Below are 27,678 nucleotides of genomic sequence, written 5' to 3'. Positions count from 1 at the left end.
CTGGCGGCTGCTGACGCAGTGTCAGCGATTCCCGCTGGAGGGAAGGGAAGCGTGGAGAGAAGTTGCCAACTGGGGCGCAGGGCCAGGGGACGCTGATGTGCTCGAGGGCAAACGCTTGTGGGCGGGCTCAGGAGTCGACTCGCGGGCGCGCATGCACTTTAGAAGTGTGCGCAGGAGAAAACGCACGGTGGTGCGCATGGCGCGCATCAGGAACTGGGCGCGCAGTAGTGCGCTGACGAGCAGGAGGTTGACGCGCAGTGCGCGCAGCAAGGACAGAAGAGCGCTTGCGCGCTGGCGAGCAGGAGAGCGCTGACGAGCAGGAGCGCGCTGGCGATCAGGAGCGCGCTGGCGATCAGGAGAGCGCTGGCGAGCAGGAGAGCGCTGGCGAGCAGGAGAGCGCTGGCGAGAAGAGTCAGGTGACTCTTCAGCAGGAGAGCGCTGGCGAGAAGAGTCAGGTGACTCTTCAGCAGGAGAGCGCTGGCGGGCAGGAGAGCGCTGGCGAGCAGGAGGGCGCTGGCGATCAGAAGAGCAGTGGCGTTTGCTCGCTACTGAAGGGCGCACAGGTGAAACCTGGCGCGGAAGGGACTTACCCACATTGTGGGATAAGCCCTTCTGCCCCGAAGGGACCGGTGCTTGAATAAACAAGGTTTTGTTTACATACAAGAGTGGTATCTGGCCGACAGTTGGCGCTGGTGGGCACATCCGCAACCTTCATAGCGATCGCTCGCGAGTTTTTTAGTATGTTTTCTGTAGAGCCGCAGAGTTGCAGCTATTATATATTCACCGGCTAAGTTAAATATTTAAAAAATTATAAATAGGCCTAAAGTAACTGTCAATGTAGCCTCCTCTCAAGATTCAAAACTATTCCATGGTGCCTCCCTTACTAACATATCCAAGACTATACTAAGGGTACTAAGGCTACCTCATGCTCAGGCCTGTTTATCACCATCATACCAATGAAGAATTGATAAAAAATTACTGGCACTATGCTCAATTTTTTTTGATGAGGCGCATTTGCACTGACTCGCAGCGGTGCCCTTTTAGCTCGGAAAAGTTTCATGCTATCTGATTGGTTAGAATTATCTTGTCCAATCAATTAGCGATCAGGAAACTTTTCCGAACTAAAAGGGCACCCCTGCGAGTCGGTGCAAATCTGCCTCACTAAAAAGAATTGACTATAGTAAATATCAAATCTTTAAGTTCCTTCCTATATGAACCTAGGTCACCATGACTTTATTTCATTCATGGCCCTTTGCCCCCTCAACTCTCCTTACCTAAACTGAACTATGGCGCAAGGACCTTACTCATTGTACACCGTGATATCTCCCAGCAGTAATACGGTACAGTTATAACCAAGACTTTAGTCTTGCTTGGATCCAATCATGTGGTGATCTGCTGGCTTATCTCTCAGCAAACATACCGATAGCTGATAAGGTTGTAGGAATCTGGGAAAATTTGCAGATCGGTGAACATGGGTTAGCTCGGAATAGAAAAAGGGAAAATCAACCCTATTTTAATCTAAGGTACCACCACCTAGGTTTACCTTCGTCAGCGTGGAATTACCTTGGGTTAACAACCCATTACCCTTAAGTTACTTCCACTTGGACATACAACAGTTCTACAAACTACCTGGAGTTTGTAACCCTACCAAATTCAAATGGTATCAATGCATAAGAGGACAATATTAATTAGGAGATTAGAATTTGGATAATCAAATAGAACCCTTCAAAAAACTATTTCCCTATAACCTATACTGTACTCGGAAACTAAAAGAATAACCTGGGTACTTAATATAATTAAATATTCCCAATTCCAATGAATACACATATGATTTTCTGTTTTAATATACAATTACAGTCTGGATGCTATTTGCTATTACCTTCCAAGTGACCTTTCATAGCTTTTTTTCCAAATTACGTGACTTTTCTTGGCCAATCACCTACCATCACTTCTTCAGAGATGCTATCTCTGTCATTTTGACAGAGCTCTTTCATCTTTCCATTTTATCCGGTGTTTTTACACATGCTTTGAAGGATTTATGGTTAATAACTATCAGAAGCCAGTGTCTTTAAGCCAGAATCACATAGGAAGTGACAGCAAATGAAAAGTTAGAAACAAAAGATTTCACGCGTGATAACAAGAGTGGTAACGAGGATCTTTCTCGACTGCGTCACATAGGAAGTAATGACATACCAGGAACGGGAAATGTGTTTGACCACGTATTGACTAAAAGTGAACCTGTTAACTTTTCGTGTCATGTTTTGGGCAAGGCTGTGTTCTTTAGCTGTTATTATTATTTATCTAAATACTAAAATTTCATTACGATTTGAAAAAAATACTGAGAGTAACTTGCTCTTCTTTTTTTGTTAATTTCTTAAAGAAATAAAATTTCAATAGGCCTTTACTTTAAAGAAAAAAAAATTGTGTTCAACCAGTTATTGTATGTTTTTATTTCTATAAATAAGAATAGAAATTAATTTTGACTTGAAAAATAATAATAAATCTTTTTTAATCTGCTTTGGTAATTTTTGCCTCTTCAAATAATAAAATTTCATTATGAATTTTCAAAATTACATTTTGTTTAACCTGCTGTTGTAAGCATTATTTTCATGTTAGTAATTGTTTTGGCGATGTTTTGTTGGTGTATTCTTTATTAATGCTTCTCCTAAAAAGCTTTAAAACTAATTTCAAATTAAACTGAAAATCAAGATTAATTTTTCTTCTGCTAATTTTGGTTTTTGCCAATAACAACCCCCAGACTACAAACTTGGAAGCACTAGTGACTTCAGGTCCTCATAAGTCTTAAATGATTAGAAAAAAATTTTCAGCTCTATATTTCTTCAGTTGAATCAGTCCTCCAGGTCATTTTTATTTACGGACAAATGAAACATTCCACAAGGAGTTATATATACCTGAGAAATCAAATTTCATTGGGAAAGCAATATGGCTATACAATCTAACATGAAAGACACTCAGATTAATGTAAAGACACGGAATCCTAGGGACTCATCTCCGTTTGTTACCCTTGCGTACCTTCTCATATACCAGTCAGGTTTTGAACAATAACACTCTTAAATTGTTCAAAAAACCTAAAAATACATCAGTAACATCTCTTATTTATGCCGAAACCATTAATGGTTATTTATACAATTTTACCAAAAAACAGCCTAGTCAAGAATGCTTACTATAGCCTAGTGTCAACAGATAGCTTAGGAGATAATGGGTTGTGGTAGTCTAATGGAAACATGTTATTTTTATTAGTAAAATAAATTTTTGAATATACTTACCCGATAATCATGTAGCTGTCAACTCCGTTGCCCGACAGAATTCTATGGAGGGATACGCCAGCTATCACAATACTAGAAGGGGGTGTACTTACCAGCGCCACCTGTGGCCAGGTACTCAAGTACTTCTTGTTGACACCTCCTCAATTATTCCTCGGTCCACTGGTTCTCTATGGGGAGGAAGGGTGGGTCAATTAAATCATGATTATCGGGTAAGTATATTCAAGAATTTATTTTACTAATAAAAATAACATTTTTCAATATTAAACTTACCCGATAATCATGTAGCTGATTCACACCCAGGGGGGTGGGTGAAAACCAGTGTACAAGATTAAAGGATAGCTAAGTATCCCGTATTTCATATAATCAGTTATCCACAATAACAATGAAATAATAAGTACCTGGTAAGGAAGTCGACTTGAACCGTTACTCTGCCTTTAATAAGATCGTCTTCCTTACTGAGCGCAGCGTTCCTCTTGGGAGGCTGAATCAACTCAAAGGTGCTAAAGTATACAGGGCTGCAACCCATACTAAAGGACCTCATCACAACCTTTAACCTCGGCGCTTCTCAAGAAAGAATTGACCACCCGCCAAATCAACAAGGATGTGGAAGGCTTCTTAGCCGACCGTACAACCCATAAAAAGTATTCAAGAGAAAGGTTAAAAGGTTATGGGATTATGGGAATGTAGTGGCTGAGCCCTCGCCTACTACTGCATTCGTTGCTACGAATGGTCCCAGGGTGTAGCAGTACTCGTAAAGAGACTGGACATCTTTGAGATAGAATGATGCGAACACTGACTTGCTTCTCCAATAGGTTGCATCCATAACACTCTGCAGAGAATGGCTCTGTTTGAAGGCCACTGAAGTAGCCACAGCTCCCACTTCATGTGTCCTTACCTTCAGCAAAGCAAGGTCTTCTTCCTTCAGATGAGAATGTGTTTCTCTAATCAGAAGCCTGAATAGTAAGAAACTGAGTTCTTAGAACTTGGAAAAGAAGGTTTCTTGATAGCACACTATAAGGCTTCTGATTGTCCTTGTAAAGGTTAAGACCTTTTTAGATAGTACCTAAGAGCTCTAACTGGGCAAAGTACTCTCTTCAGATCATTCCCCACCAAGTTGGACAGGCTTGGGATCTCGAACGACTTAGGCCAAGGACGTGAAGGAAGCTCGTTTAGCAAAAACCGAGCTGCAAGGAACATGTAGCCGTTTCAGATGTGAAAACAATGATCCTGCTGAAGGCGTGGATCTCACTTACTCTTTTAGCTGTTGTCAAGCACACGAGGAAAAGAATTTTTAATGTGAGGTCCTAAAAAGAGGCTGATTGGAGAGGTTCAAATCTTGATGACATAAGGAACCTTAGGACCACGTCTAGATTCCAGCCTGGAGTGGACAACCGACGTTCCTTTGAGGTCTCAAAAGACCTAGGGAGGTCCTGTAGATCTTTGTTGGTGGAAAGATCCAAGCCTCTGTGGCGGAAAACCGCTGCCAACATACTTCTGTAACCCTTGATCGTAGGAGCTGAAAGGGATCTTACTTTCCTTAGATATAACAGGAAGTCAGCAATCTGGGTTACAGTGGTACTGGTTGAGGAAACTGCATTGGTCTTGTACCAGCTACGGAAGACTTCCCCTATAGACTGATAGATTCTGAGAGTGGATGTTCTCCTTGCTTTGGCAATCGCTCTGGCTGCCTCCTTCGAAAAGCCCCTAGCTCTTGAGAGTCTTTCGAAAGTCTGAAGGCAGTCAGACGAAGAGCGTGGAGGATTGGGTGTACCTTCTTTACGTGAGGTAGACTTAGAAGGTTCACTCTTAGAGGAAGAGTCCTGGGAATGTCGACCAGCCATTGCAGTACCTCTAAGAACCATTCTCTCGCGGGCCAGAGCGGAGCCAACCAACGTCAGCCGTGTCCCTTTGTGAGAGGAGAACTTCTGAAGTACCCTGTTGACAATCTTGAACGGCGGGAATGCATACAGGTCAAGATGGAACCAATCCAGCAGAAAAGCATCCACGTGAACTGCTGCTGGGTCTGGAATCGGAGAACAATACAACAGGAGTCTCTAGGTTATCGAGGTAGTGAACAGATCTATGGTTGGCTGACCCCACAGGGCCCAAAGTCTGCTGCAAACATTCTTGAGAAGGGTCCACTCTGTGGGGATGACCTGACCCTTCCGTCTGAGGTGATCTGCCATGACATTCATACCGCCCTGAATGAACCTCGTTACCAGTTAGCTTTCGATCTTTAGACCAGATGAGTAGGTCCCTTGCGATCTAGAACAACTTCCACGAAAGAGTCCCTCCCTGCTTGAAGATGTAAGCCAGGGCTGTGGTGTTGTCAGAGTCCACCTCCACCACTTTGTTAAGCTGGAGGGACTTGAAGTTTATCAAGGCCAGAATAACCGCCAACAACTCCTTGCAATTGATGTGAAGTGTCCTTTGCTCCTGATTCCATGTTCCCGAGCATTCTTGTCCGTCCAAAGTCGCACCCCAGCCCGTGTCTGATGCGTCCGAGAGGAGACGGCGGTCGTGTTTCTGAACAGCCAAAGGTAGACTTCCTTGAGAAGAAAGCTGTTCTTACACCACGCGAGAGAAGACCTCCTCTCTTCGGAAACAGGAACTGAGACCGTCTCTAGCGTCATGTCCTTTATCCAGTGAGCAGCTAGATGATACTGAAGGGGGGGGAGGTGGAGTCTCCCTAACACGATGAACAGGGCCAGCGATGAAAGTGTCCCTGTTAGACTCATCCACTACCTGACTGAGCATCGGTTCCTTCTCAGCATGCTCTGGATGCATTCTAGGGCTTGGAAGATCCTTGGGGCCGACGGAAAAGTCCGAAAAGCTCGACTCTGAAGATCCATACCCAAGGAGACAATGGTCTGGGATGGGACGAGCTGAGACTCCTCAAAATTGACCAGGAGGCCCAGTTCCTTGGTCAGATCCATAGTCCATTTGAAAATCTCCAGACAGCGACGACTTGTGGGAGCTCTTAAAAGCCAGTCGTCTGACGGAGCCGGACACAAGATCATGGTACTGCTGCACAGTCTGTGAACTGTCAATCATGGGCAAGCGAGGAAGTACAGTGACAACCCGAATCTGTCTAGACTGTCTGGGTCGTACAGACAAACTCCTTATCGGGTTGCTGAGGTTGCCGCACTGCGTCACAACAAGTCACTTCTGTTGGTTGTTGAACGTCTTCCCCGTGACACATTGACTCCGTAAACAAAAAAATCCTCTAACAAGGACTAAGCTTGGACTGCATGTCTTGTAACACAGCTCAAGGTCTAAGGGAGCAGGTGTGGTAACAGACGGGATTAGCGACTGAAGTGGAACCATTACCTTCCCTGGAAGCATGTTATGCTTAAATAAAAGTCCAAAGGAGGCTATGCAGCTAAAGGCTCCCTCCAAATGACAGAGTCCTCAAGGGAATATCAGAAGGAGGGAGAAAAGAACTTTCTCATCTACAGGGACCATATCCTAGAAAAGCTAAGTTCTCTCAGTGAGGGTTCACTGGTGCAAAAGCAGCAGACTAGAAGGCAACGTTATGAAACTGCTTGACAGTCTAGTGAGTTGGCAACAACCAAAGATGTGTGACTGAGAAGCATGCGGTAAGGTATGCAGAGCATGTTGTATGCAGAGTATGCTGTATGCAGAGCATGCTGTATGTAGAGCATGTTGTATGCAGAGCATGCTGAATGCAGAGCATGCTGTATGCAGAGCATGTTGTATGCAGAGCATGCTGAATGCAGAGCATGCTGTATGCAGAGCATGTTGTATGCAGAGCATGCTGTATGCAGAGCATGCTGTATGTAGAGCATGTTGTATGCAGAGCATGCTGAATGCAGAGCATGCTGTATGCAGAGCATGTAGTATGCAGAGCATGCTGTAAGCAGAGCATGTAAGGTAAGCAGAGCGTGTGCATGGCGTTTAACATTTCTCAGAAATTCCATGACCAGTGCTAGAGTGCTTTATGCATGCTTGCATGGGGTTTTAATATCAACATAATATATACCTTACATTCATAACTCAAGATTCATATTTTTGCCATATTTTGCGATATTGTTAAAAATATATTGCCAGGAATACAAATATATTTTTATAAGTAATACAAATAACCTCCATTATCATAAGGTTTGAAAATGGAGGTAAGGTATGCTGAACAGCAGAGTCAGAACGAGCTGGAACAACAATAGTTGTGGTTTCCTCTTCAAGACTCTGTTGAGGGAACACCTGAGGCTCAGTCTGCAAAGGCTGATCAAAGGAAGTAGCAGAAGGTAGGCGCATGGGTGGAGGAGGCTGACTCCTGGCATGAGTGGTTGAACCCAATGGTTGCGCTTGCTGAGCGGTTGGCGGAAGCGGAGTAGCAAGTTCCTGTTCCTGTGGTGTGAGCGGAGCGCGATGAGGTTGAGGCTGCGCAGAACAAGGTAAATGTCTCGCAAGCTGAGGCTCCTGAGGCGCAAGGCCAAGGTGTAGTGGTGCTTGCCTTGTGGAGGGTTGAGCTCGCTGCAGCGAGAGCTGAGGAGACTGACTCATGGACGGGAGAGGTTGTTGTACCTCAACCGAGAGTTGCACCACTGGTGGAGCAGCAAGTGGAGGCGGAGGAAGAGAGGTATAATCCTCCTGATCCCATTGTAAAGGTTGCCTTAAGGAAGGCGGAGGCTGAACACCACTGGGAACAGCAAACTCAGAACGTGGCTCAACATCGTACGCCTGGCAGGTGGTACTGCGATCAGGCGGAGCGAGCGCAGGCGGAGGGAGTGTAGGCGGAGGCGGAGGCGCAACACTCTCAGCCCGACACTCACGCATCAAGTCCGAAAGCTGTGCTTGCATGGACTGTAGTAGAGTCCACTTGGGGTCGGCAGAAACTACAGTAGGCTGAGGTAAAGCCTTAACAGTCGAGCTCTGTTGTGGCAGAACCTTACTCCTCTTAGGCGGAGTGCATTCAACTGATGACTGAGGAGAGTCAGAGCTAACCCAATGACTGCATCCGGGTTGTTGAACTCTAACTTCGTACGTCTGGCATAGGTCTGGACTTTACGTTTAAGAGGTCTTGAGACCTGAGACCAGCGTTTTCTCCCCTAAATTTCTTCTGCAGACGAGCAAAATAAGGGCTCAATCGTCTGCGGGTGGGAGTGACGGTCTCGGTAAGACACGCCCACAACCACCGAGGATACTTCTGTGCGCCGATCAAGGCCTGCTGAACCCTTCTGCCCTTCGACATTGCTTCTCCCCTGGGCTTGGGAGCTTGCAAGAGGTCCCGGACTGGGAGGACGACTGGCGCGCACCGAAGTACCCTCACGCACAACACTGACACACTTTGCGCTAATCACTTATCACTTTGATTTTCTGTTTGCACTTATTTCACTGAACTCGAAACTTTAAGTGGTTTGTACCTGAAACACGCAATTCTATCCTTTCTCAAAAGTTAGTAATTGCGAAAACAGAATTACAATGTAACAGAAAAATCTAATGAAAGATAAATAATTCAGTGGCTGGAAAGAGACTAAACACTAGATCACTCTAGAAACGTTTACCTTCTTCCCCTAAAGAGACTAGGGAGAAGAGCAAAAACGATAACAACGTTACTCGCTTGAATGAAACGTTTATCCTCCTCTTTCTCCCTCCGTCTCTATCTCTCTCTCTCTCTCTCTCTCTCTTGACTTAGAACCTGAGAGAAGAGCCCAATCATATATATCGTTAAAACATATTATTGTTAAAGGAAAAAACTGAAATATTTCCCAAAATGAAAAGTTCCTTTATTAGGATAAAAACCATTAAGTTAAGAAAGAATGAACAAAACGCTAGACACAGTTACTCTTACTGCAACGTGAAACCGTGAAAATTCTTTCTCTATCGTAACGATAGAGCGCAAGTTGAACGTTCTGAACGTCAACAACTGCAGAGACAAAACAAAACGTTAGTTCAACTTTGAAAACAGTACGAGACTATCAAAGAAATTCTTTCAAAGACATTAAAATAGCATAATATGTTAACAGGTAAAACCAAAATGACGGGCTCAATGTTAATTAACTTCGGTACCAAGAAAAGACCGCCTACTATTAGGAAGGTCGAATATAAACAAATATAAAAATTAATTTTAATAAGTTTATAATAAAAGGAAGTTAATCGAAGAGGCCTATAAGAGGCGGAGAGATATAAAATAAATCTATAACTTTTGTTAAGCAAAATTAAGAAAGAGTCTATACTCTCTTAGACACCAACACTTCCGTCTAAGGGAAGGGTCGGCCATTTAAAGGTGAAAGAGAGTTCATACTCTCTTCGTCACCATAATTAATCAAATTAATTCCAAAAGCTAACTAAGCTAAAATAGAAGTTTCCAGTAAAGCGACAGCCGAAATCAAAGAGAAATACTTCACCAAAGTCGTGAAAATACTCCAAGAACATAAGCGTATCCCAGAACGTCTTGCCGGAAGCACGACAGAGGAATAATTGAGGAGGTGTCAACAAGAAGTACTTGAGTACCTGGCCACAGGTGGCGCTGGTAAGTACACCCCCTTCTAGTATTGTGATAGCTGGCGTATCCCTCCATAGAATTCTGTCGGGCAACGGAGTTGACAGCTACATGATTATCGGGTAAGTTTAATATTGAAAAATCCCTGTTAAGCAATCTGTTGGACAAGAGTTAGATCCTACTCTATCCCAGTAATTTCTACTAGTGTCTAAGGAGCCATTGTAGTTTATTGGGATAGACTGAAAAACCATATTTAAAAACAGACACAAGAACACTACTTAACCTAAAGTTCCCCACCTAATCTAATTTAGGAGCCATATCCTTACTTACCTGGAGGGCAGTGTGCGAACCCTCTTAGACTTCCGCATTCTCAGCTTACCCATCGCAACGAACTACATTCACCACATGTTTAATCTCACCATTCATGTGAGCTATGGATGGGGGTTACAAGGAACTTAAAAGGCATAACTGCTGAGACCTCAGCTTGGATAGAAAAGGACTTGGGCACTGAACATTTGTATATAAGGTCAGTCTCTAGGAAACTGTATTGCCGCTTGCTTTTACCACTCATAAGCAACCTTTAAAGACCTTGAGACTACCATAGTATGTATAGCCTAGGTCTCCCCTTTCTAAGAACCTTGTCAAAACAGCAACCCTTCATTTATTTTAAAAAATACGTGTATGAGAATAGTAAGAGGGGTGTATGATAGTTTGAGGGTACACTTGGGGCATTCTGTTCTGTCTTGTTTCTCTTCCTCTTGTTTTTTCAACTTTTTTTTGAGTTTAAATAGGAGATATATACTTATTTTAATGTTACTCTTCTTAAAATATTTCATGGAGCCTTTGTATATCAGCGGCCAGTTCCTCAAGCGTTCATTAAAAATGGTCATCAACTACCCTGAACTTTCCCTCCCTAACCTAACCTACTAGCTGTGTCCTTACCTACTTGCCTAACGAGGGGGAGGGCTAACGTCCCCTTGCAACCCCCTTACACTGCCGTATAAAAGGATAGCCATAATAATAGATACAGTTGGCCGCTGTCATACATACACCTCTATTTTATTTTACCTTTCCTCACTGGGCTATTTTCCCTGTGGAGCCCTTGAGCTTAAAGCATCGTGCTTTTCCAACTATGGTTGTAGCTTAGCAACTAATAATAATAATAATAATAATAATAATAATAATAATAATAATAATACTACGGCTGACTTAGAATACAGCAGTGTAGGGGCTGAAGTAGGAGGGTGTCAGTCCCATGTTAGGCAAGTAGGTAAGGACACGGCTAGTAGGTTAGGTTGGGGGGGGGGAGTTTAGGTTAGTTGAAGTCCATAGTTTATCCATGAAGGAGGAACTGGCAGCTGATATACGAAGGTTCCTAGTAAGATTTGCACCCTAAAACACTTCCAGTTCTCACTAACTGCGATAGATATGGAAATACAAACCGATACCAATGCCACGACACATGTGTCAAATTCTGTCATTGTTTGTTTATACTTCGTAAATGGACTCTTCTTCTTCTTTTGTTTCCGTAGACTTTCTGCGACTCGCCTAACTAAACATTATCCAAATTTGTAGTTTTTGGTACCCAACTAGTTGTTGTTGTTGTTGTTGTTGTTGTTGTTATTATTATTATTATTATTATTATTATCATTATTCTTATTATTATTACTTACCAAGCTACAACCCTAATTGGAAAAGCAAGATGCTATAAGCCCAGGGGCCCCAGCAGGGATAATAGCCCAGTGAGGAAAGGAAACAAGGAAAAATAAAGTATTTCAAGAACAGTAATATGAAAATGAAAATTTCCTATATAAACTATAAAAATTTTAACAAAACAATTAGAGAAATTAGATAAAATGGTGTGCCCTCAAGCAAGAGAACTCTAACCCAAGACAGTGAAAGACCATGGTACAGAGCCTATGGCACTACCCAAGACTAGAGAACAATACTTGTACTCTTCTTTTTGGTACCCAACTAGTTGATAAACCAGACAATTAACTAGCAATTTATCAAAGTAGTTAGGAAGTGATATGCACTATCACAGAGTAATTCTTAATCCACTACTAATTTTTCAGATGATTGCCTATGGTAGGAGCTTATTTCAAAATATATTATCAAATTTAAGGGACACTTTTGCATTAGTGAATATTTTGCGTAATCTATAAAGTAAATCATGCCACTATGGAAGCCTCGCTATTAAATGAAAAGGTTATCCTTTCGCAATATGATTTTGATTTAACCAAGATAAAAGATTGTCAACAAATCTTCAACATATTCACTTCAAAAAGCTGCAATCTCATCTGGGAGCCATTTGTTCAGTAACATTACTTTCTCTACTTGCTTATTTGTAGAATATCTTATTTTCCAACAAGTCCTTGTTCACCTCCATTTTTCCTATTATATGACTTCATTTACTCTTATCATCAGACTTCCTTACCATCCTCCTATAATCTAGTCTCTTTTCTCTTGCAAATATTCTCAAATAATCCCATTTTCTTTTAGTAACCTCATCATTTCTTCAATCTGTTTTCTTAATGAAATTCTGAGCTTCCTTCGTATAACACTTGCAACTTCCATTCTTTTATGTCTCGCCTTTTAACATATAATTATGTTCTCACTTGACTCCTAACAAACTTAATTTTCCAAACCACATGCAATGCTATAATTCACACCGTTTACAACTTCATCTTCAGTCTACCTTAATTAGTTTCAACCAAATAATTATCTGAAATACTAATAACAAAATCAATGTATTTTTTCCATTTACTTTGGCCTATCAGTAACATAATCTAGCAAATTGTTTTTACAAACCAAACTGTTAAAGAAAGAAGTATGCATTTGACAAAGTAATATTGTTCTTAAACTTCTAGTAGTTTTTCCTTATTTCCTTTCCCTGTTAGAGCCCTTGGGCTTATAGCGTCCTGCTTTTCCAACTAGGGTTGTAGCTTAGCAACTAATAATAATAATAATAATAATAATAATAATAATAATAATAATAATAATAATAATAATGCTCTTCTCTCTAGCCAAGCAACACTTATATACTCTCAAATCCTTAAAGTATGAAGTACAGTAGTATGAATTTAGCAACACATATCTTCGTTTTTCTCTCTAGCCATGCTACACTTCAATACTTTCAGACAGTTTAAGTAAGTAGTATTAATTTGACAAAATGTATTTTTTTTCCTTTTAGCCTTGCAGCAGTTCTACTTTCAAACTATGTAATATACTTTTGGCAAAATATATTGTCTTATTTTTTCTCTAGCCACATATCACTACTATACTTTTAAATTGTTAAAGTATGTAGTATGAATTTGGGAAAGTATATTGTCTTTTCATCTAGCCATGCACCATTTCTATACTTTTAAACTGTTAAAGTATGAAGTAATATGAATTTGGTCAAATATAGTCTTGTTTTTTTTTCTCTTGCCATACAACACTTTCATACTTTCAAATTGTTAAAGTATGTAGTATGAATTTGGCAAAGTATATCGTCTTGTTTTTTCTCTCTAGCCAAGATACACTTCTATACTTTCCTATTGTTAAAGTATGTAGTATGAATTTGGCAAAGTATATTGTCTTGTTTTTTTTTTTATCTCTCTAGCCAAGATACACTTCTATACTTTCAAATTGTTAAAGTATGTAGTATTAATTTGGCAAAGTATAGTTTTTTTTCCTCTAGCCAAGATACACTTCTATACTTTCATATTGTTAAAGTATGTAGTATTAATTTGGCAAAGTATAGTTTTTTCCTCTAGCCAAGATACACTTCTATACTTTCATATTGTTAAAGTATGTAGTATTAATTTGGCAAAGTATATTGTCTTAATTTTTCTCTATAGCCAAGACACACTTTTATACTTTCATATTCATGAAGTATGAAGTAGTATGAATTTGGCAAAGTATATTGTCTTGTTTTTTTTTTTCATCTCTCTAGCCAAGATACACTTCTATACTTTCACATTGTTAAAGTATGTAGAATGAATTTGGCAAAGTATATTGTCTTGTTTTTTCTCTCTAGCCAAGATACACTTCTATACTTTCATATTGTTAAAGTATAAAGTAGTATGAATTTGGCAAAGTATACTGTTTTTTTTTTCTCTAGCCAAGATACACTTCTATACTTTCAAATGGTTAAAGTATGAAGTAGTATGAATTTGGCAAAGTATATTGTCTTGTTTTTTCTCTCTAGCCAAGATACACTTCTATACTTTCATATTGTTAAAGTATGAAGTAGTATGAATTTGGCAAAGTATACTGGTTTTTTTTTTCTCTAGCCAAGATACACTTCTATACTTTCAAATGGTTAAAGTATGAAGTAGTATGAATTTGGCAAAGTATATTGTCTTGTTTTTTCTCTTTAGCCAAGATACACTTCTATACTTTCATAATGTTAAAGTATGAAGTAGTATGAATTTGGCAAAGTATATTGTCTTGATTTTTCTCTATAGCCACAACACACTTCTATAGCTTCATATTCATGAAGTATGAAGTAGTATGAATTTGGCAAAGTATATTTTTTTTTTCTCGACAGCCATACACTTCTATACTTTCAAACATTAAGTCGCACAATCCACCAATATTGAATCAATTTTACCTTGGGAATAACTCGCACTCAAACATGAATTTTACGCAAGTATTGTACATAATTTAAACCCTAGCATTGTGGGCTATAGAACCCAGCACAGGGCCTCTGATGCCACTGAAGACCCAAATACATCTGGGAGAAAACCCTGCAGATACACAATAAAGTAGAAGTTAGAAGTGGATGAACAGCAAGATCAAAGAAAAGGACCAGGAACGGAAGTAAAGTAGAAGCATATAAAGCAAGAGCGGCTAGGAGCCGAAGGATCGCTGCGAAGACCCTGAGCTAATGCCTACAGGGCTACATGCGAGGTGTACTGATGGCACTACCCGTAGGGCGCTATACATTGTGGGTTTAGAAACTGGGCGACATTAACCATAACCTGACCTCATACTTATGAGTGTTACTGTATTAATGTAACTGCATTTCTAACCCAACAAGTCATAGGTTCGAATCAAGATCATGGTAGGAATCCTCACCAGTTGGGCTATAAATCTATCTATAGTCAAGAAGGATTTCCAAAGACGATATATTGTATATAATATTTATTGTGAATGTTACATAGTGTATAATGAAGTGTAATATTTTTCATAAATCAGTCATCAAAAATATACATAGGTTCATACATACAATTTTTTTTTTCATGAATTCTATAAATTGTCTCGAGTCTACAAAATAATGTACAAATAACATGTGATGTAATTACTGGGTCTGTTGTTTTTACAAGAATGAAAGTATATTGAATGTTTGCCTTTGTGCAAGAATGTTTTTCTTATTACGTGTGGTTGCTTGATTATTAGGTATCTAGTGTGTAAGGAATTGTCGTTTATGTATTCAGTATATAAACAAGAACTGTTCACTGTAAAAATAAATGAAAAGCATTATGCATGCAAGCATAAATACAAACACAGACACATACATACATATATATATATATATATATATATATATATATATATATATATATATATATATATTTATATAAATATATATATATATATATATATATATATATATATATATATATATATATATATATATATATTTATATATATATATATATATATATATATATATATATATATAATGTGTGTATTTATATACAAATACATACATACACACATACATACATACACACTCAACACACACATTATATATATATATATATATATATATATATATATATATACACATATATACATACATACATATGTTATATATATACATATACATATATATATATATATATATATATATATATATATATATATATATATATATATATATATATATATATATATATATACAAACTAAGATTGACAGAAAATCTCCATGACAACAAAAAATCGAAAATCCCTGGCCATTTAATGACTGATAACTAAAATTATTGGCAGACCTGATATTAAAACCAGGCAGCAGAGTGTTTACCATAAGAATTTACGAGTTTGATTTTGCCACCATGAATATAAAAAAGTGAAAAGATTAGGACCAAATCAGTCAACACTTACAGTATAAACAATTACAGGACTCAAACATGCCCAAATGATTATATACTTATTAAAAATAAGGGTATATAAACTAAAATACATATAAAATAAAGTATATCTTTTTGATAAAGGCCCTCTTTGTAACAGATGTACATATGCACATAAAATATTACTAGCATCTATGGTTTATTTTGAATGGAAGTACACATAAACACGTCCATGAACTTGAATATATATAAACAAAAACATGATTTATAAAAAAATTAAACAAGATCTCATCTATTTCATTTCTAAGACAATGTTTAACATAGCTGAAAAACGATCTACCATGCCTAGCGGTGATCCTAGTTGGGAGACTTATTTCAATTATTAAAATTTTACGTAAAAAAAAAATATTCTAATGGCACCGTTGAAAATTAATTTTACTTTGTTCATCATTTAATTCATGGTCACAAGAAACGTACAAATATGAACTAGAATTATAAGTAGACATTTTCAAGAGAAGTTAGTAATTTCCATGGACGAGGGTACCACCAACAACGACAACATTTCTGGTCACACTGACATTAGAAGAGTGAAGACCAATAACACGTAATTATAAAATAGGTTTCTTAGGTGTCATGGTTTTCTTCTTCGTTCACTATACTAAAGACAAAGATCAGAAAGGCAGCAAAAATAAATGATGGTTATATGATATGAATTCGAGATCAAATATGTAAAAAAAAAAATCATGCAATCACACACTCATATATGCCAAAGAATATTTCGAAAAATTTGTATATCCACTTTCATGAAGCACATCTATACAAATCTGAGAGGATATAACTAAAGATATACTATATTTATGCTTTACACAAAAGAATGGCTGAAGATTTGCCATCTTATGGATCTATTACTGCATATATATACACATCATACTAATGTATACACATGGTTGCAATCATAACATTTAAACAGCAATGGAAAAAAACAACAGTATGAATACAGTGAATATTGTTTGTATGTATGAAGGTATATGTCATAAATGTCTTAATAAGAAGGTTTTATATATATACCACTTTTTGTGTAACAAACTCAAAAAATGGATCAATATATGGTTATACATTAGGTTCTGAGAAAAATATAGACCCAATTGTGTTTGCTGATGCTATAAAAAATCACGTTGAGAGGGATATGCGTATTGCATCCCACTGAAAGACATCTAAATATTCCCTCACAAATTCTTATATATAATGGAAATATTGGATGCCAAAAAAAAGACATTAAAAGAGATTGAAAATGATTAGCCAGACTTGTTTTTAAACATTTTCGACTTCGATCAACTTATCTATTTGCAATCATCTTTACAAAAATAGATCAAACAACTAACCTTCCACTTATAAGCATAAACACTAAGATTTCTGGTTTGTTCTAGTTCCTAATTATTGGTCCTTTATTGCCAACGAAAGGCACCTTGGAGACAGTACGATCACCGATTAGAGAACTGATATGTCTGTAACATATATTTACATTAAGTGATAACAACAAGGCTAAATAATATATATTCTTTTGGCCATCAAATTCATAATGACATACTTTACGATCTGGAGGGAACTTGAATGTGATGCACAAGGCGTACTCTATTTGGATTTCGACGGGACGTGCCGGGACTCGGACAGTGTTCTAATAGGATTTTAGAAGGAATGCAAAGTTGAGAAGGATGGAATATTCTATTGGCTGCCCAGTCTTGGTCCTGGAAATTTCTAGAGATATGACATCACATGGTTTTTAGAATGGGCATTATGATTATCACAGAGCACATTATTTATACTATGCGCTCTATACATAATGTCAATTTGGGTGGAAAGCGTCACTCGTAAACTACCATTCCAAAATTACGGCGGAAACTCGTGTATTTTTCAAAGCCCCTCTGGCGTTTCTATCCCTATTCGACTAAACCTCGTACAATCAATTTCTTGTCAAACCACTTCGTTACTAGTTCTGGCATCGTATGAAATATAAATGCTGCTTTACATAGAGGCAAACAAGTTGCAGGGAATGTTTGTGTAGGCTACATATTCTTGACAAGTTGTCCCCTTCACGTTTCACGGTGAAGTCATCATCGTCAAAACCAAGGTCTAAATATGCTGGTTGCGACAAATGTCATCATCCTGTTCTGAGGATGTCTGAGTAGGGCGACTGTGATATCAAAGCGCCCTTCTATCTCTGTACTACCCATATCCGCTGATCCCACGATTACAAGTCGAAATGCACCATATCAAAATATATGTTTGTATATACTTCACTAATCACAAACCCTTTATATACATAATACTCACTAATATTAACCTAAGTGAAAACTACCATATACATTGTGTCAAGTTTTTCTCCCATTCCTCAAGAAATGCCTCCGAAGAGGTTTCTCCAGATAAAAAGTAGGTTAAGACTGCCTCATCTCTATTGGGGTGCAACTGCCCCATGACTGAAGGAGCAGCCATCACTGGCATTCACTGCCTTAACTAAGCACAGTTGGCAAGTACCAAATATTGGTAAAATATCAAGACACCATTAAATCTTCCTTTGGTCGTTTTGTACCTTGACATGGCTAACCCTACTGTAACCATGACAGGATATGAAATACAAAATTCGAGCTAAACACCATCATGACTGACTAAAACTCTGGCTATTTTAGGACTGACTCTACACCGTTTGGTTCTCCTCTACCTGACAACGTTGGTCGATGGAATTCCCTCTTTTAAAGAGGTAAAAATAAGATGCACAGGACAACGATCGTAAATTAATAAAACAAAAATGAATGAGTATGCGTTTCTGACGTTAAGTCTTCTATCAAGTTTAAAACAAATTTCTTTCAGTAGAAATATCATCCGAATCGTAAAAAAATTCCCTATCTATCTTTAAAAAAGTATGATAGAGGGAAACTAATCCAAGTATTATATCCACAGCAGGATTCTCTTCTTCCTTGAAATGTAGTCAGGTTTTTATGCTTCGACTTCAGCTGGCTGGGTATCCTGAAACACGACAGAAGAAGAATTAGATATGTGGGATTTCTTGGATTATTCACAAAATAGAAAATGCAAAATATATCAAAATATACAGCTACTAGCATTAATGAAATCATGACAGAGCTGTACTGAAATATAAGCAAACAATTCCTGAGGTGAGAGGTACATATATTGATCAAGCAGTGAAAGTAAAAGACGAAGTTGGGAAAATGTACACGAGGAAAACAGTAATGCTTCTCACACCTGTATTTTTATATGCAAAACATATGCACACACATATGCATGTACTGTATGTATACACATACACACACATTATATATATATATATATATATATATATATATATATATATATATATATATATATATATATATATATATATATATATATATATATATATATATATATATATATATATATACACACAAAAATTCTCATATAATGTTATCATTATCAATATAGAGCCATGGAATAGAAATAAAAGTGTTTGCTGATGTTCAAGGATGCAAATAAAGAAAGGATACCTTTGCCTGTACTTTTCGACCGCAAAAGGCTTAGCCTTTAAATGCTATTTAGTTACGTGGTCTTTGCTGTAAACCTCTACATTGTTTCTTACAGCTGAGAGACAGAAGTACCTCATCTCATGAGGCGAAGAATCAAAGTTTAGGTTACTTCCAGTTAATAAAACTGCCTCCTGTTTATCAACTCTCCTGATTCATATAACTGTTTTGGAAGTTTGGTCTAAAATTTGTTTTAGCTTCAAACTTCCTTTCGTTATCTCCTTTATCCATCTCCTTTGTTCTTTTAGGCTTAGAGTTTTAAGACTGTTTGGTTAATCATGATCATGTCTCGTGCTGTGTAAGAACAGGTAAAAATCATCATCATCATTATCATCATCTCCTACGCCTATTGACGCAAAGGGCCTCTGTTAGATTTCGCCAGTCGTCTCTATCTTGAGCTTTTAATTCAATACTTCTCCATTCATCATCTCCTACTTCGTGCTTCAAAGTCCTCAACCATGTAGGCCTTGGTCTTCCAACTCTTATAGTGCCTTGTGGAGCCCAGCTGAACGTTTGGTGAACGAATCTCTCTCGGGGAGTGCGAAGAGCATGCCCAAACCATCTTCATCTACCCCTCATCATGATCTCCTCCTCATATGGCACTTGATTAATCTCACTTATAGTTTCATTTCTAATCCCGTCCTGCCATTTAACTATCAATATCCTTCTGAGGGCTCTGTTCTCAAACACACACTGCTAATTCCTATCTTGATTCCAGTGTCGTTGATCATCATATCCTGGTCTTCTAATCATAACAGTTATATTCTCTTCTTATAAGGTCTGTGGCTTTATAACATCAACAAGGGGGAGCAAGGTGTTGGATTTAGATTACATGTATTTTATCTTATTTAAAAACTCAGTCCAACGAGCAAAGGTAGGAAGAACTAGGGATAATTAGCTCAGGTGGGGACTTTTCTGGGTGCTCAGTGCACCTGAGGAGAGCCCATCTAATTTATGAACCACATACTACAAGTCTGCCTGAGAGATCCTAACTGTTATGATGACGATTTCGTAAATGCTAACCAAACTGCTTTCGATTGGGTATTGCGGTGGCGTGATAAGACATGATGATGATTCTGTACAGTACCTAGACATGAAGAGAGACACTTCAGAGTGACTGGACAGGAAGATAGACATTCTGAAAGTAAACAAGACGACGCACAAAGAACTAAAGATTATTATTATTATTATCATTATTACCTGCTAAGCTACATCCCTAGTTGGAAAAGCAGGATATGCTATAAGCCCCGGGACTCCAACAGGGAAAATAGCCCAGTGAGGAAAGGAAATAAGGAAAAATAAAATACTTTAGGAACAGTAACAACATTAAAATGAATATTTCCTATATAAACTATAAAAAACTTAAACAAAACAAGACGAAGGGAAATAAGATAGAATAGTGTGCCCGAGTGTACCCTCAAGCACGAGAACTCTAACCCAAGATAGCGGAAGACCATGGTACAGAGGCTATGGCACTACCCAAGACCTGAGAACAATGGTTTGATTTTGGAGTGTCCTTCTCCTGAAGAGCTGCTTAAATTGGAAGAAGACGCAACAGTTGCACTATGAATTAAAAGAAAAAAGACACTATTTGTGTCATATCAGGTTGAAATTAAGACAAAGGAAACGAAGACAAATTAATAGGGTAAAAAGTTGGCAAATACCAAATATTGGTAAAATATCAAGACACCATTAAATCTTCCTTTGGTTGTTTTGTACCTTGACATGGCTAACCCTACTGTAACCCTTTTTATGAAATACAAAATTCGGGCTAAACACCATCCTGACTGACTAGAAAACTGGCTATTTTAGGACTGACTGTACAAAGTTTGGATCTCCTCTCCCTGACGACGCGTCGTTGGTCGTTTGACTTCCCTGGCATTTAGTAAAGGTTAAAGGTTAAAGGTGACTGGTTTCAGCTCCGGTTCCATCAGAATAGATGCTCACCAGAACGTCAGCCGGGCAAGCCCAACCACCCACTGTGGTGCCCTACCACAGCAGTGCCCCCCCCCCCAGTAAACAGCTTAAACTCACGGTCCTGGTCGGGGATCGATCTCTTGCCATGCGAATGCCAGGCAAACACGTCACCACTGTACTAGCCAGGAGGCTGCTTATAGTAATGCTTACAGAACGTTGCATGAGCTGTGCCGATGGCAGGTGCGGCACTATACTCGATTTTTTTTAATGAGGCACATTTGTACGGCCTCGCAAGGGTGCCCTTTTAGCTGGGAAAAATTTCCTACTAGATGATTGGTTAGAATTACTTTCTCTCGCCAATCAGCTATTATGAAACTTTTCCGAGCTAAAAGGGCACCTTTGCAAGTCGGTACAAATGCACCTCATTAAAAAAAATGACTATACCTCCCTACGAGAGGCTCAAAGGTGACCTCTTTGTATCCTGTTTTAGTATGTTGCTTAGACTCCTGTTCCACTAAACAGAGAGATGCAACTTCCCACATTTACTTCACGGATATCAGGCATTCTTTGCCTGAGTTATACTTTGCCGTTTTTTCTTTTGACTGGTCCATTGGTTTGTACTGGGTTAGTCCCTATTTGTTGTTAAATTACTATCATTTCACAAGGGCTGTGGTGCCCTATTGAAAACATCCCTACTTCGCAACCTGCCGGACTGGGATTCGAGTCCCACTCAAGTTCGGTAGCTTCTTGTAGTGTCTGCAACCTCACGATTCTTGTGAGCATAGAAAACTATCTGCTGAGTCATCAGCAGCGATTGCCTGACCGTACTTGGTCCTATATTGGGTAGAGAGGGGGCTAAGGCGATGATCATATGTATATATGGTCATTCTCTGGGACATTGTCCTGCCCCTTGCCTTTAACCAAGGACCTCAAAATACAGCGTTCAACAATGTACAATATTTCATCTGTAAACCTGATAATAACTTATTAAAGGCAAAGAAATACTTCAAAAAGTCCTGGTAACTAACTCATAAAAATATCACGCACACACAGATAAGAGATACTAAAATACGCTCTTTTTTAATGAAGGCAAACAAAGATTTCAGAATATACTTTCTAACCTTGAAGCTGAGAGAGAGAGAGAGAGAGAGAGAGAGAGAGACTCTAAAATAGACTCTTTTACAATTACAATGAAGGCAAACATGAGCTCTTTAACATTGAAGCTTAGTGAGAGAGAGAGAGAGAGAGAGAGAGGAAAGAGAGAGAGAGAGAGAGAGAGAGAGAGAGAAAGAGATTCTAAAATGGACCCTTTTCTATTACAATGAAGCCAAACACAAATATTTTAAATAAGCTCTCTTAACCTTGAAGCTAAGAGAGAGAGAGAGAGAGAGAGAGAGAGAGCATTCTAAAATAGACTCTTTTACAATTACCACGAAGGCAAACACAAATATTTTAGAATAAGCTCTCTTAACCTTGAAGCTGGGAGAGAGAGAGAGAGAGAGAGAGAGAGGAGGGAGAGAGAGAGAGAGAGAGAGAGAGAGAGAGAGATTCTAAAATAGACTCTTTTACAATTACAATGAAGGCAAACACAAATATTTTAGAATACGCTCTCTTAACCTTGAAGCTAAGAGAGAGAGAGAGAGAGAGAGAGAGAGAGAGCATTCTAAAATAGACTCTTTTACAATGAAGGCAAACGCAAATATTTTAGAAAAAGCTCTCTAACATTGAAGCTTAGTCAGAGAGAGAGAGAGAGAGAGAGAGGAGAGAGAGAGAGAGAGAGAGATTCTAAATAGACTCTTTTACAATTACAATGAAGGCAAACACAAATATTTTAGAATACGCTCTCTTAACCTTGAAGCTAAGAGAGAGAGAGAGAGGAGAGAGAGAGAGAGAGAGATTCTAAAATAGACTCTTTTACAATTACCACGAAGGCAAACACAAATATTTTAGAATAAGCTCTCTTAACCTTGAAGCTGGGAGAGAGAGAGAGAGAGAGAGAGAGAGAGGGAGAGGAGAGAGAGAGAGAGAGAGAGAGAGGTGAGAGAGAGAGAGAGAGAGAGAAATCTAGAATAGACTCTTGTACAATGAAGGCAAACACAAATATTTTAGAAAAAGTTCTCTAACATTGAAGCTTAGTGTGTGTGTGTGAGAGAGAGAGAGAGAGAGAGAGAGAGAGAGAGAGAGAGAGAGAAATCTAGAATAGACTCTTGTACAATGAAGGCAAACACAAATATTTTAGAAAAAGTTCTCTAACATTGAAGCTTAGTGTGTGTGTGAGAGAGAGAGAGAGAGAGAGAGAGAGAGAGAGAGAGAGAGAAAGAGAGAAGAAGAGAAGAGAGAAAGAGAAAGAGAGAGAGAGAGAGAGAGAGAGAGGAGAGAGAGAGCTTTGCCCTTACCTCCCCTTCCGTGACGTCATTCACTCCCTCTTTGAGATCGGGAGAGGTGACTTCTTCAGTTCTCGGGGCTTCCTCTTCGTCAGGAGTTTGTTCCTTCCCTTCAGGCTCTTCACGTTCCTCAGACGCAGCGGGTTCTTCCTCTTCTTCCTCGCCTGCAGAAGGAAACTTGCTTAATATTGAAGATTTTAATGACTACTTAGGATGCGAGGACAATTTCTTCGCGAGTTCTCCCCATTTAGAGGGAAACTATTAAAAAACAAGTTCTTCCCATTTGAAGGGAAACTATTAAAAAAAAAAGTTCTTCCCATTTGAAGAGAAACTATCATAAAACAAGACGTTCTCCCCATTTAGAGGGAAACTATTAAAAAACAAGTTCTTCCCATTTGAAGGGAAACTATTAAAAAAAAAGTTCTTCCCATTTGAAGGGAAACTATTAACAAAAAAGTTCTTCCCATTTGAAGAGAAACTATCATAAAACAAGACGTTCTCCCCATTTAGAGGGAAACTATTAAAAAACAAGTTCTTTCCATTTGAAGGGAAACTATTAAAAAAGAGTTCTTCCCATTTGAAGGGAAACTATTAAAAAAAAAAAGTTCTTCCCATTTGAAGAGAAACTATCATAAAACAAGACGTTCTTCCCATTTAGAGGGAAACTATTATAAACAAGTTCTTCCCATTTGAAGGGAAACTATTAAAAAACAAGACGTTCTTCCCATTCGAAGGGAAACTATTAAAAAAGAGTTCTTCCCATTTGAAGAGAAACTATCATAAAACAAGACGTTCTTCCCATTTAGAGGGAAACTATTATAAACAAGTTCTTCCCATTTGAAGGGAAACTATTAAAAAACAAGACGTTCTTCCCATTCGAAGGGAAACTATTAAAAAAGAGTTCTTCCCATTTGAAGAGAAACTATCATAAAACAAGACGTTCTTCCCATTCGAAGGGAAACTATTAAAAAAGAGTTCTTCCCATTTGAAGAGAAACTATCATAAAACAAGACGTTCTTCCCATTTAGAGGGAAACTATTAAAAAACAAGACGTTCTTCCCATTCGAAGGGAAACTATTAAAAAAGAGTTCTTCCCATTTGAAGAGAAACTATCATAAAACAAGACGTTCTTCCCATTCGAAGGGAAACTATTAAAAAAGAGTTCTTCCCATTTGAAGAGAAACTATCATAAAACAAGACGTTCTTCCCATTTAGAGGGAAACTATTATAAACAAGTTCTTCCCATTTGAAGGGAAACTATTAAAAAAAAAAGTTCTTCCCATTTGAAGAGAAACTATCATAAAACAAGACGTTCTTCCCATTTAGAGGGAAACTATTATAAACAAGTTCTTCCCATTTGAAGAGAAACTATCATAAAACAAGACGTTCTTCCCATTCGAAGGGAAACTATTAAAAAAGAGTTCTTCCCATTTGAAGAGAAACTATCATAAAACAAGACGTTCTTCCCATTTAGAGGGAAACTATTAAAAAACAAGACGTTCTTCCCATTCGAAGGGAAACTATTAAAAAAGAGTTCTTCCCATTTGAAGAGAAACTATCATAAAACAAGACGTTCTTCCCATTCGAAGGGAAACTATTAAAAAAGAGTTCTTCCCATTTGAAGAGAAACTATCATAAAACAAGACGTTCTTCCCATTTGAAGGGAAACTATTAAAAAACAAGACGTTCTTCCCATTCGAAGGGAAACTATTAAAAAAGAGTTCTTCCCATTTGAAGAAAAACTATCATAAAACAAGACGTTCTTCCCATTTGAAGGGAAACTATTAAAAAACAAGACGTTCTTCCCATTCGAAGGGAAACTATTAAAAAAGAGTTCTTCCCATTTGAAGAGAAACTATCATAAAACAAGACGTTCTTCCCATTCGAAGGGAAACTATTAAAAAAGAGTTCTTCCCATTTGAAGAGAAACTATCATAAAACAAGACGTTCTTCCCATTTAGAGGGAAACTATTAAAAAACAAGACGTTCTTCCCATTCGAAGGGAAACTATTAAAAAAGAGTTCTTCCCATTTGAAGAGAAACTATCATAAAACAAGACGTTCTTCCCATTTGAAGGGAAACTATTAAAAAACAAGACGTTCTTCCCATTCGAAGGGAAACTATTAAAAAAGAGTTCTTCCCATTTGAAGAGAAACTATCATAAAACAAGACGTTCTTCCCATTCGAAGGGAAACTATTAAAAAAGAGTTCTTCCCATTTGAAGAGAAACTATCATAAAACAAGACGTTCTTCCCATTCGAAGGGAAACTATTAAAAAACAAGACGTTCTTCCCATTTGAAGAGAAACTATCATAAAACAAGACGTTCTTCCCATTTAGAGGGAAACTATTAAAAAACAAGACGTTCTTCCCATTCGAAGGGAAACTATTAAAAAAGAGTTCTTCCCATTTGAAGAGAAACTATCATAAAACAAGACGTTCTTCCCATTCGAAGGGAAACTATTAAAAAAGAGTTCTTCCCATTTGAAGAGAAACTATCATAAAACAAGACGTTCTTCCCATTTGAAGGGAAACTATTAAAAAACAAGACGTTCTTCCCATTCGAAGGGAAACTATTAAAAAAGAGTTCTTCCCATTTGAAGAGAAACTATCATAAAACAAGACGTTCTTCCCATTTGAAGGGAAACTATTAAAAAACAAGACGTTCTTCCCATTCGAAGGGAAACTATTAAAAAAGAGTTCTTCCCATTTGAAGAGAAACTATCATAAAACAAGACGTTCTTCCCATTCGAAGGGAAACTATTAAAAAAGAGTTCTTCCCATTTGAAGAGAAACTATCATAAAACAAGACGTTCTTCCCATTCGAAGGGAAACTATTAAAAAAGAGTTCTTCCCATTTGAAGAGAAACTATCATAAAACAAGACGTTCTTCCCATTTAGAGGGAAACTATTATAAACAAGTTCTTCCCATTTGAAGGGAAACTATTAAAAAAAAAAAGTTCTTCCCATTTGAAGAGAAACTATCATAAAACAAGACGTTCTTCCCATTTAGAGGGAAACTATTATAAACAAGTTCTTCCCATTTGAAGAGAAACTATCATAAAACAAGACGTTCTTCCCATTCGAAGGGAAACTATTAAAAAAGAGTTCTTCCCATTTGAAGAGAAACTATCATAAAACAAGACGTTCTTCCCATTTAGAGGGAAACTATTAAAAAACAAGACGTTCTTCCCATTCGAAGGGAAACTATTAAAAAAGAGTTCTTCCCATTTGAAGAGAAACTATCATAAAACAAGACGTTCTTCCCATTCGAAGGGAAACTATTAAAAAAGAGTTCTTCCCATTTGAAGAGAAACTATCATAAAACAAGACGTTCTTCCCATTTGAAGGGAAACTATTAAAAAACAAGACGTTCTTCCCATTCGAAGGGAAACTATTAAAAAAGAGTTCTTCCCATTTGAAGAGAAACTATCATAAAACAAGACGTTCTTCCCATTCGAAGGGAAACTATTAAAAAAGAGTTCTTCCCATTTGAAGGGAAACTATTAAAAAACAAGACGTTCTTCCCATTCGAAGGGAAACTATTAAAAAAGTTCTTCCCATTTGAAGAGAAACTATCATAAAACAAGACGTTCTTCCCATTCGAAGGAAACTATTAAAAAAGAGTTCTTCCCATTTGAAGAGAAACTATCATAAAACAAGACGTTCTTCCCATTTGAAGGGAAACTATTAAAAAACAAGACGTTCTTCCCATTCGAAGGGAAACTATTAAAAAAGAGTTCTTCCCATTTGAAGAGAAACTATCATAAAACAAGACGTTCTTCCCATTCGAAGGAAACTATTAAAAAAGAGTTCTTCCCATTTGAAGAGAAACTATCATAAAACAAGACGTTCTTCCCATTCGAAGGGAAACTATTAAAAAAGAGTTCTTCCCATTTGAAGGGAAACTATTAAAAAACAAGACGTTCTTCCCATTCGAAGGGAAACTATTAAAAAAGAGTTCTTCCCATTTGAAGAGAAACTATCATAAAAC

The 27,678-nt window shown here is 38.0% G+C and overlaps 2 protein-coding genes across 4 annotated transcripts in view; both read right to left on the bottom strand.

Moving 5' to 3' along the window:
• LOC137615137 (uncharacterized) overlaps positions 1-11,331 on the bottom strand; it is a 42,810-nt gene extending 31,479 nt beyond the window's left edge. For both annotated transcript variants that reach the window (XM_068344770.1, XM_068344771.1), the window contains exon 1: positions 11,193-11,331. The gene's annotated coding sequence lies outside the window, so the exon portion shown is untranslated. The remainder of the gene's footprint in view (positions 1-11,192) is intronic.
• A 4,315-nt stretch (positions 11,332-15,646) lies between these two features.
• Positions 15,647-27,678, bottom strand: part of Rsph3 (Radial spoke head protein 3) — a 51,587-nt gene continuing 39,555 nt past the window's right edge. For both annotated transcript variants that reach the window (XM_068344768.1, XM_068344769.1), the window contains 2 exons: positions 23,698-23,849; positions 15,647-18,830 (listed from right to left, as the gene is read on the bottom strand). In XM_068344768.1, coding sequence (XP_068200869.1) covers positions 18,801-18,830; positions 23,698-23,849 — 182 coding nt within the window. In that variant the 3' untranslated portion in view covers positions 15,647-18,800. The remainder of the gene's footprint in view (positions 18,831-23,697; positions 23,850-27,678) is intronic.

Source organism: Palaemon carinicauda, chromosome 21 (assembly GCF_036898095.1).
Source record: "Palaemon carinicauda isolate YSFRI2023 chromosome 21, ASM3689809v2, whole genome shotgun sequence".
In the NCBI taxonomy this organism is placed as follows: Eukaryota; Metazoa; Arthropoda; class Malacostraca; order Decapoda; family Palaemonidae; genus Palaemon; species Palaemon carinicauda.
This window is presented reverse-complemented; position numbering and strand designations above follow the sequence as displayed.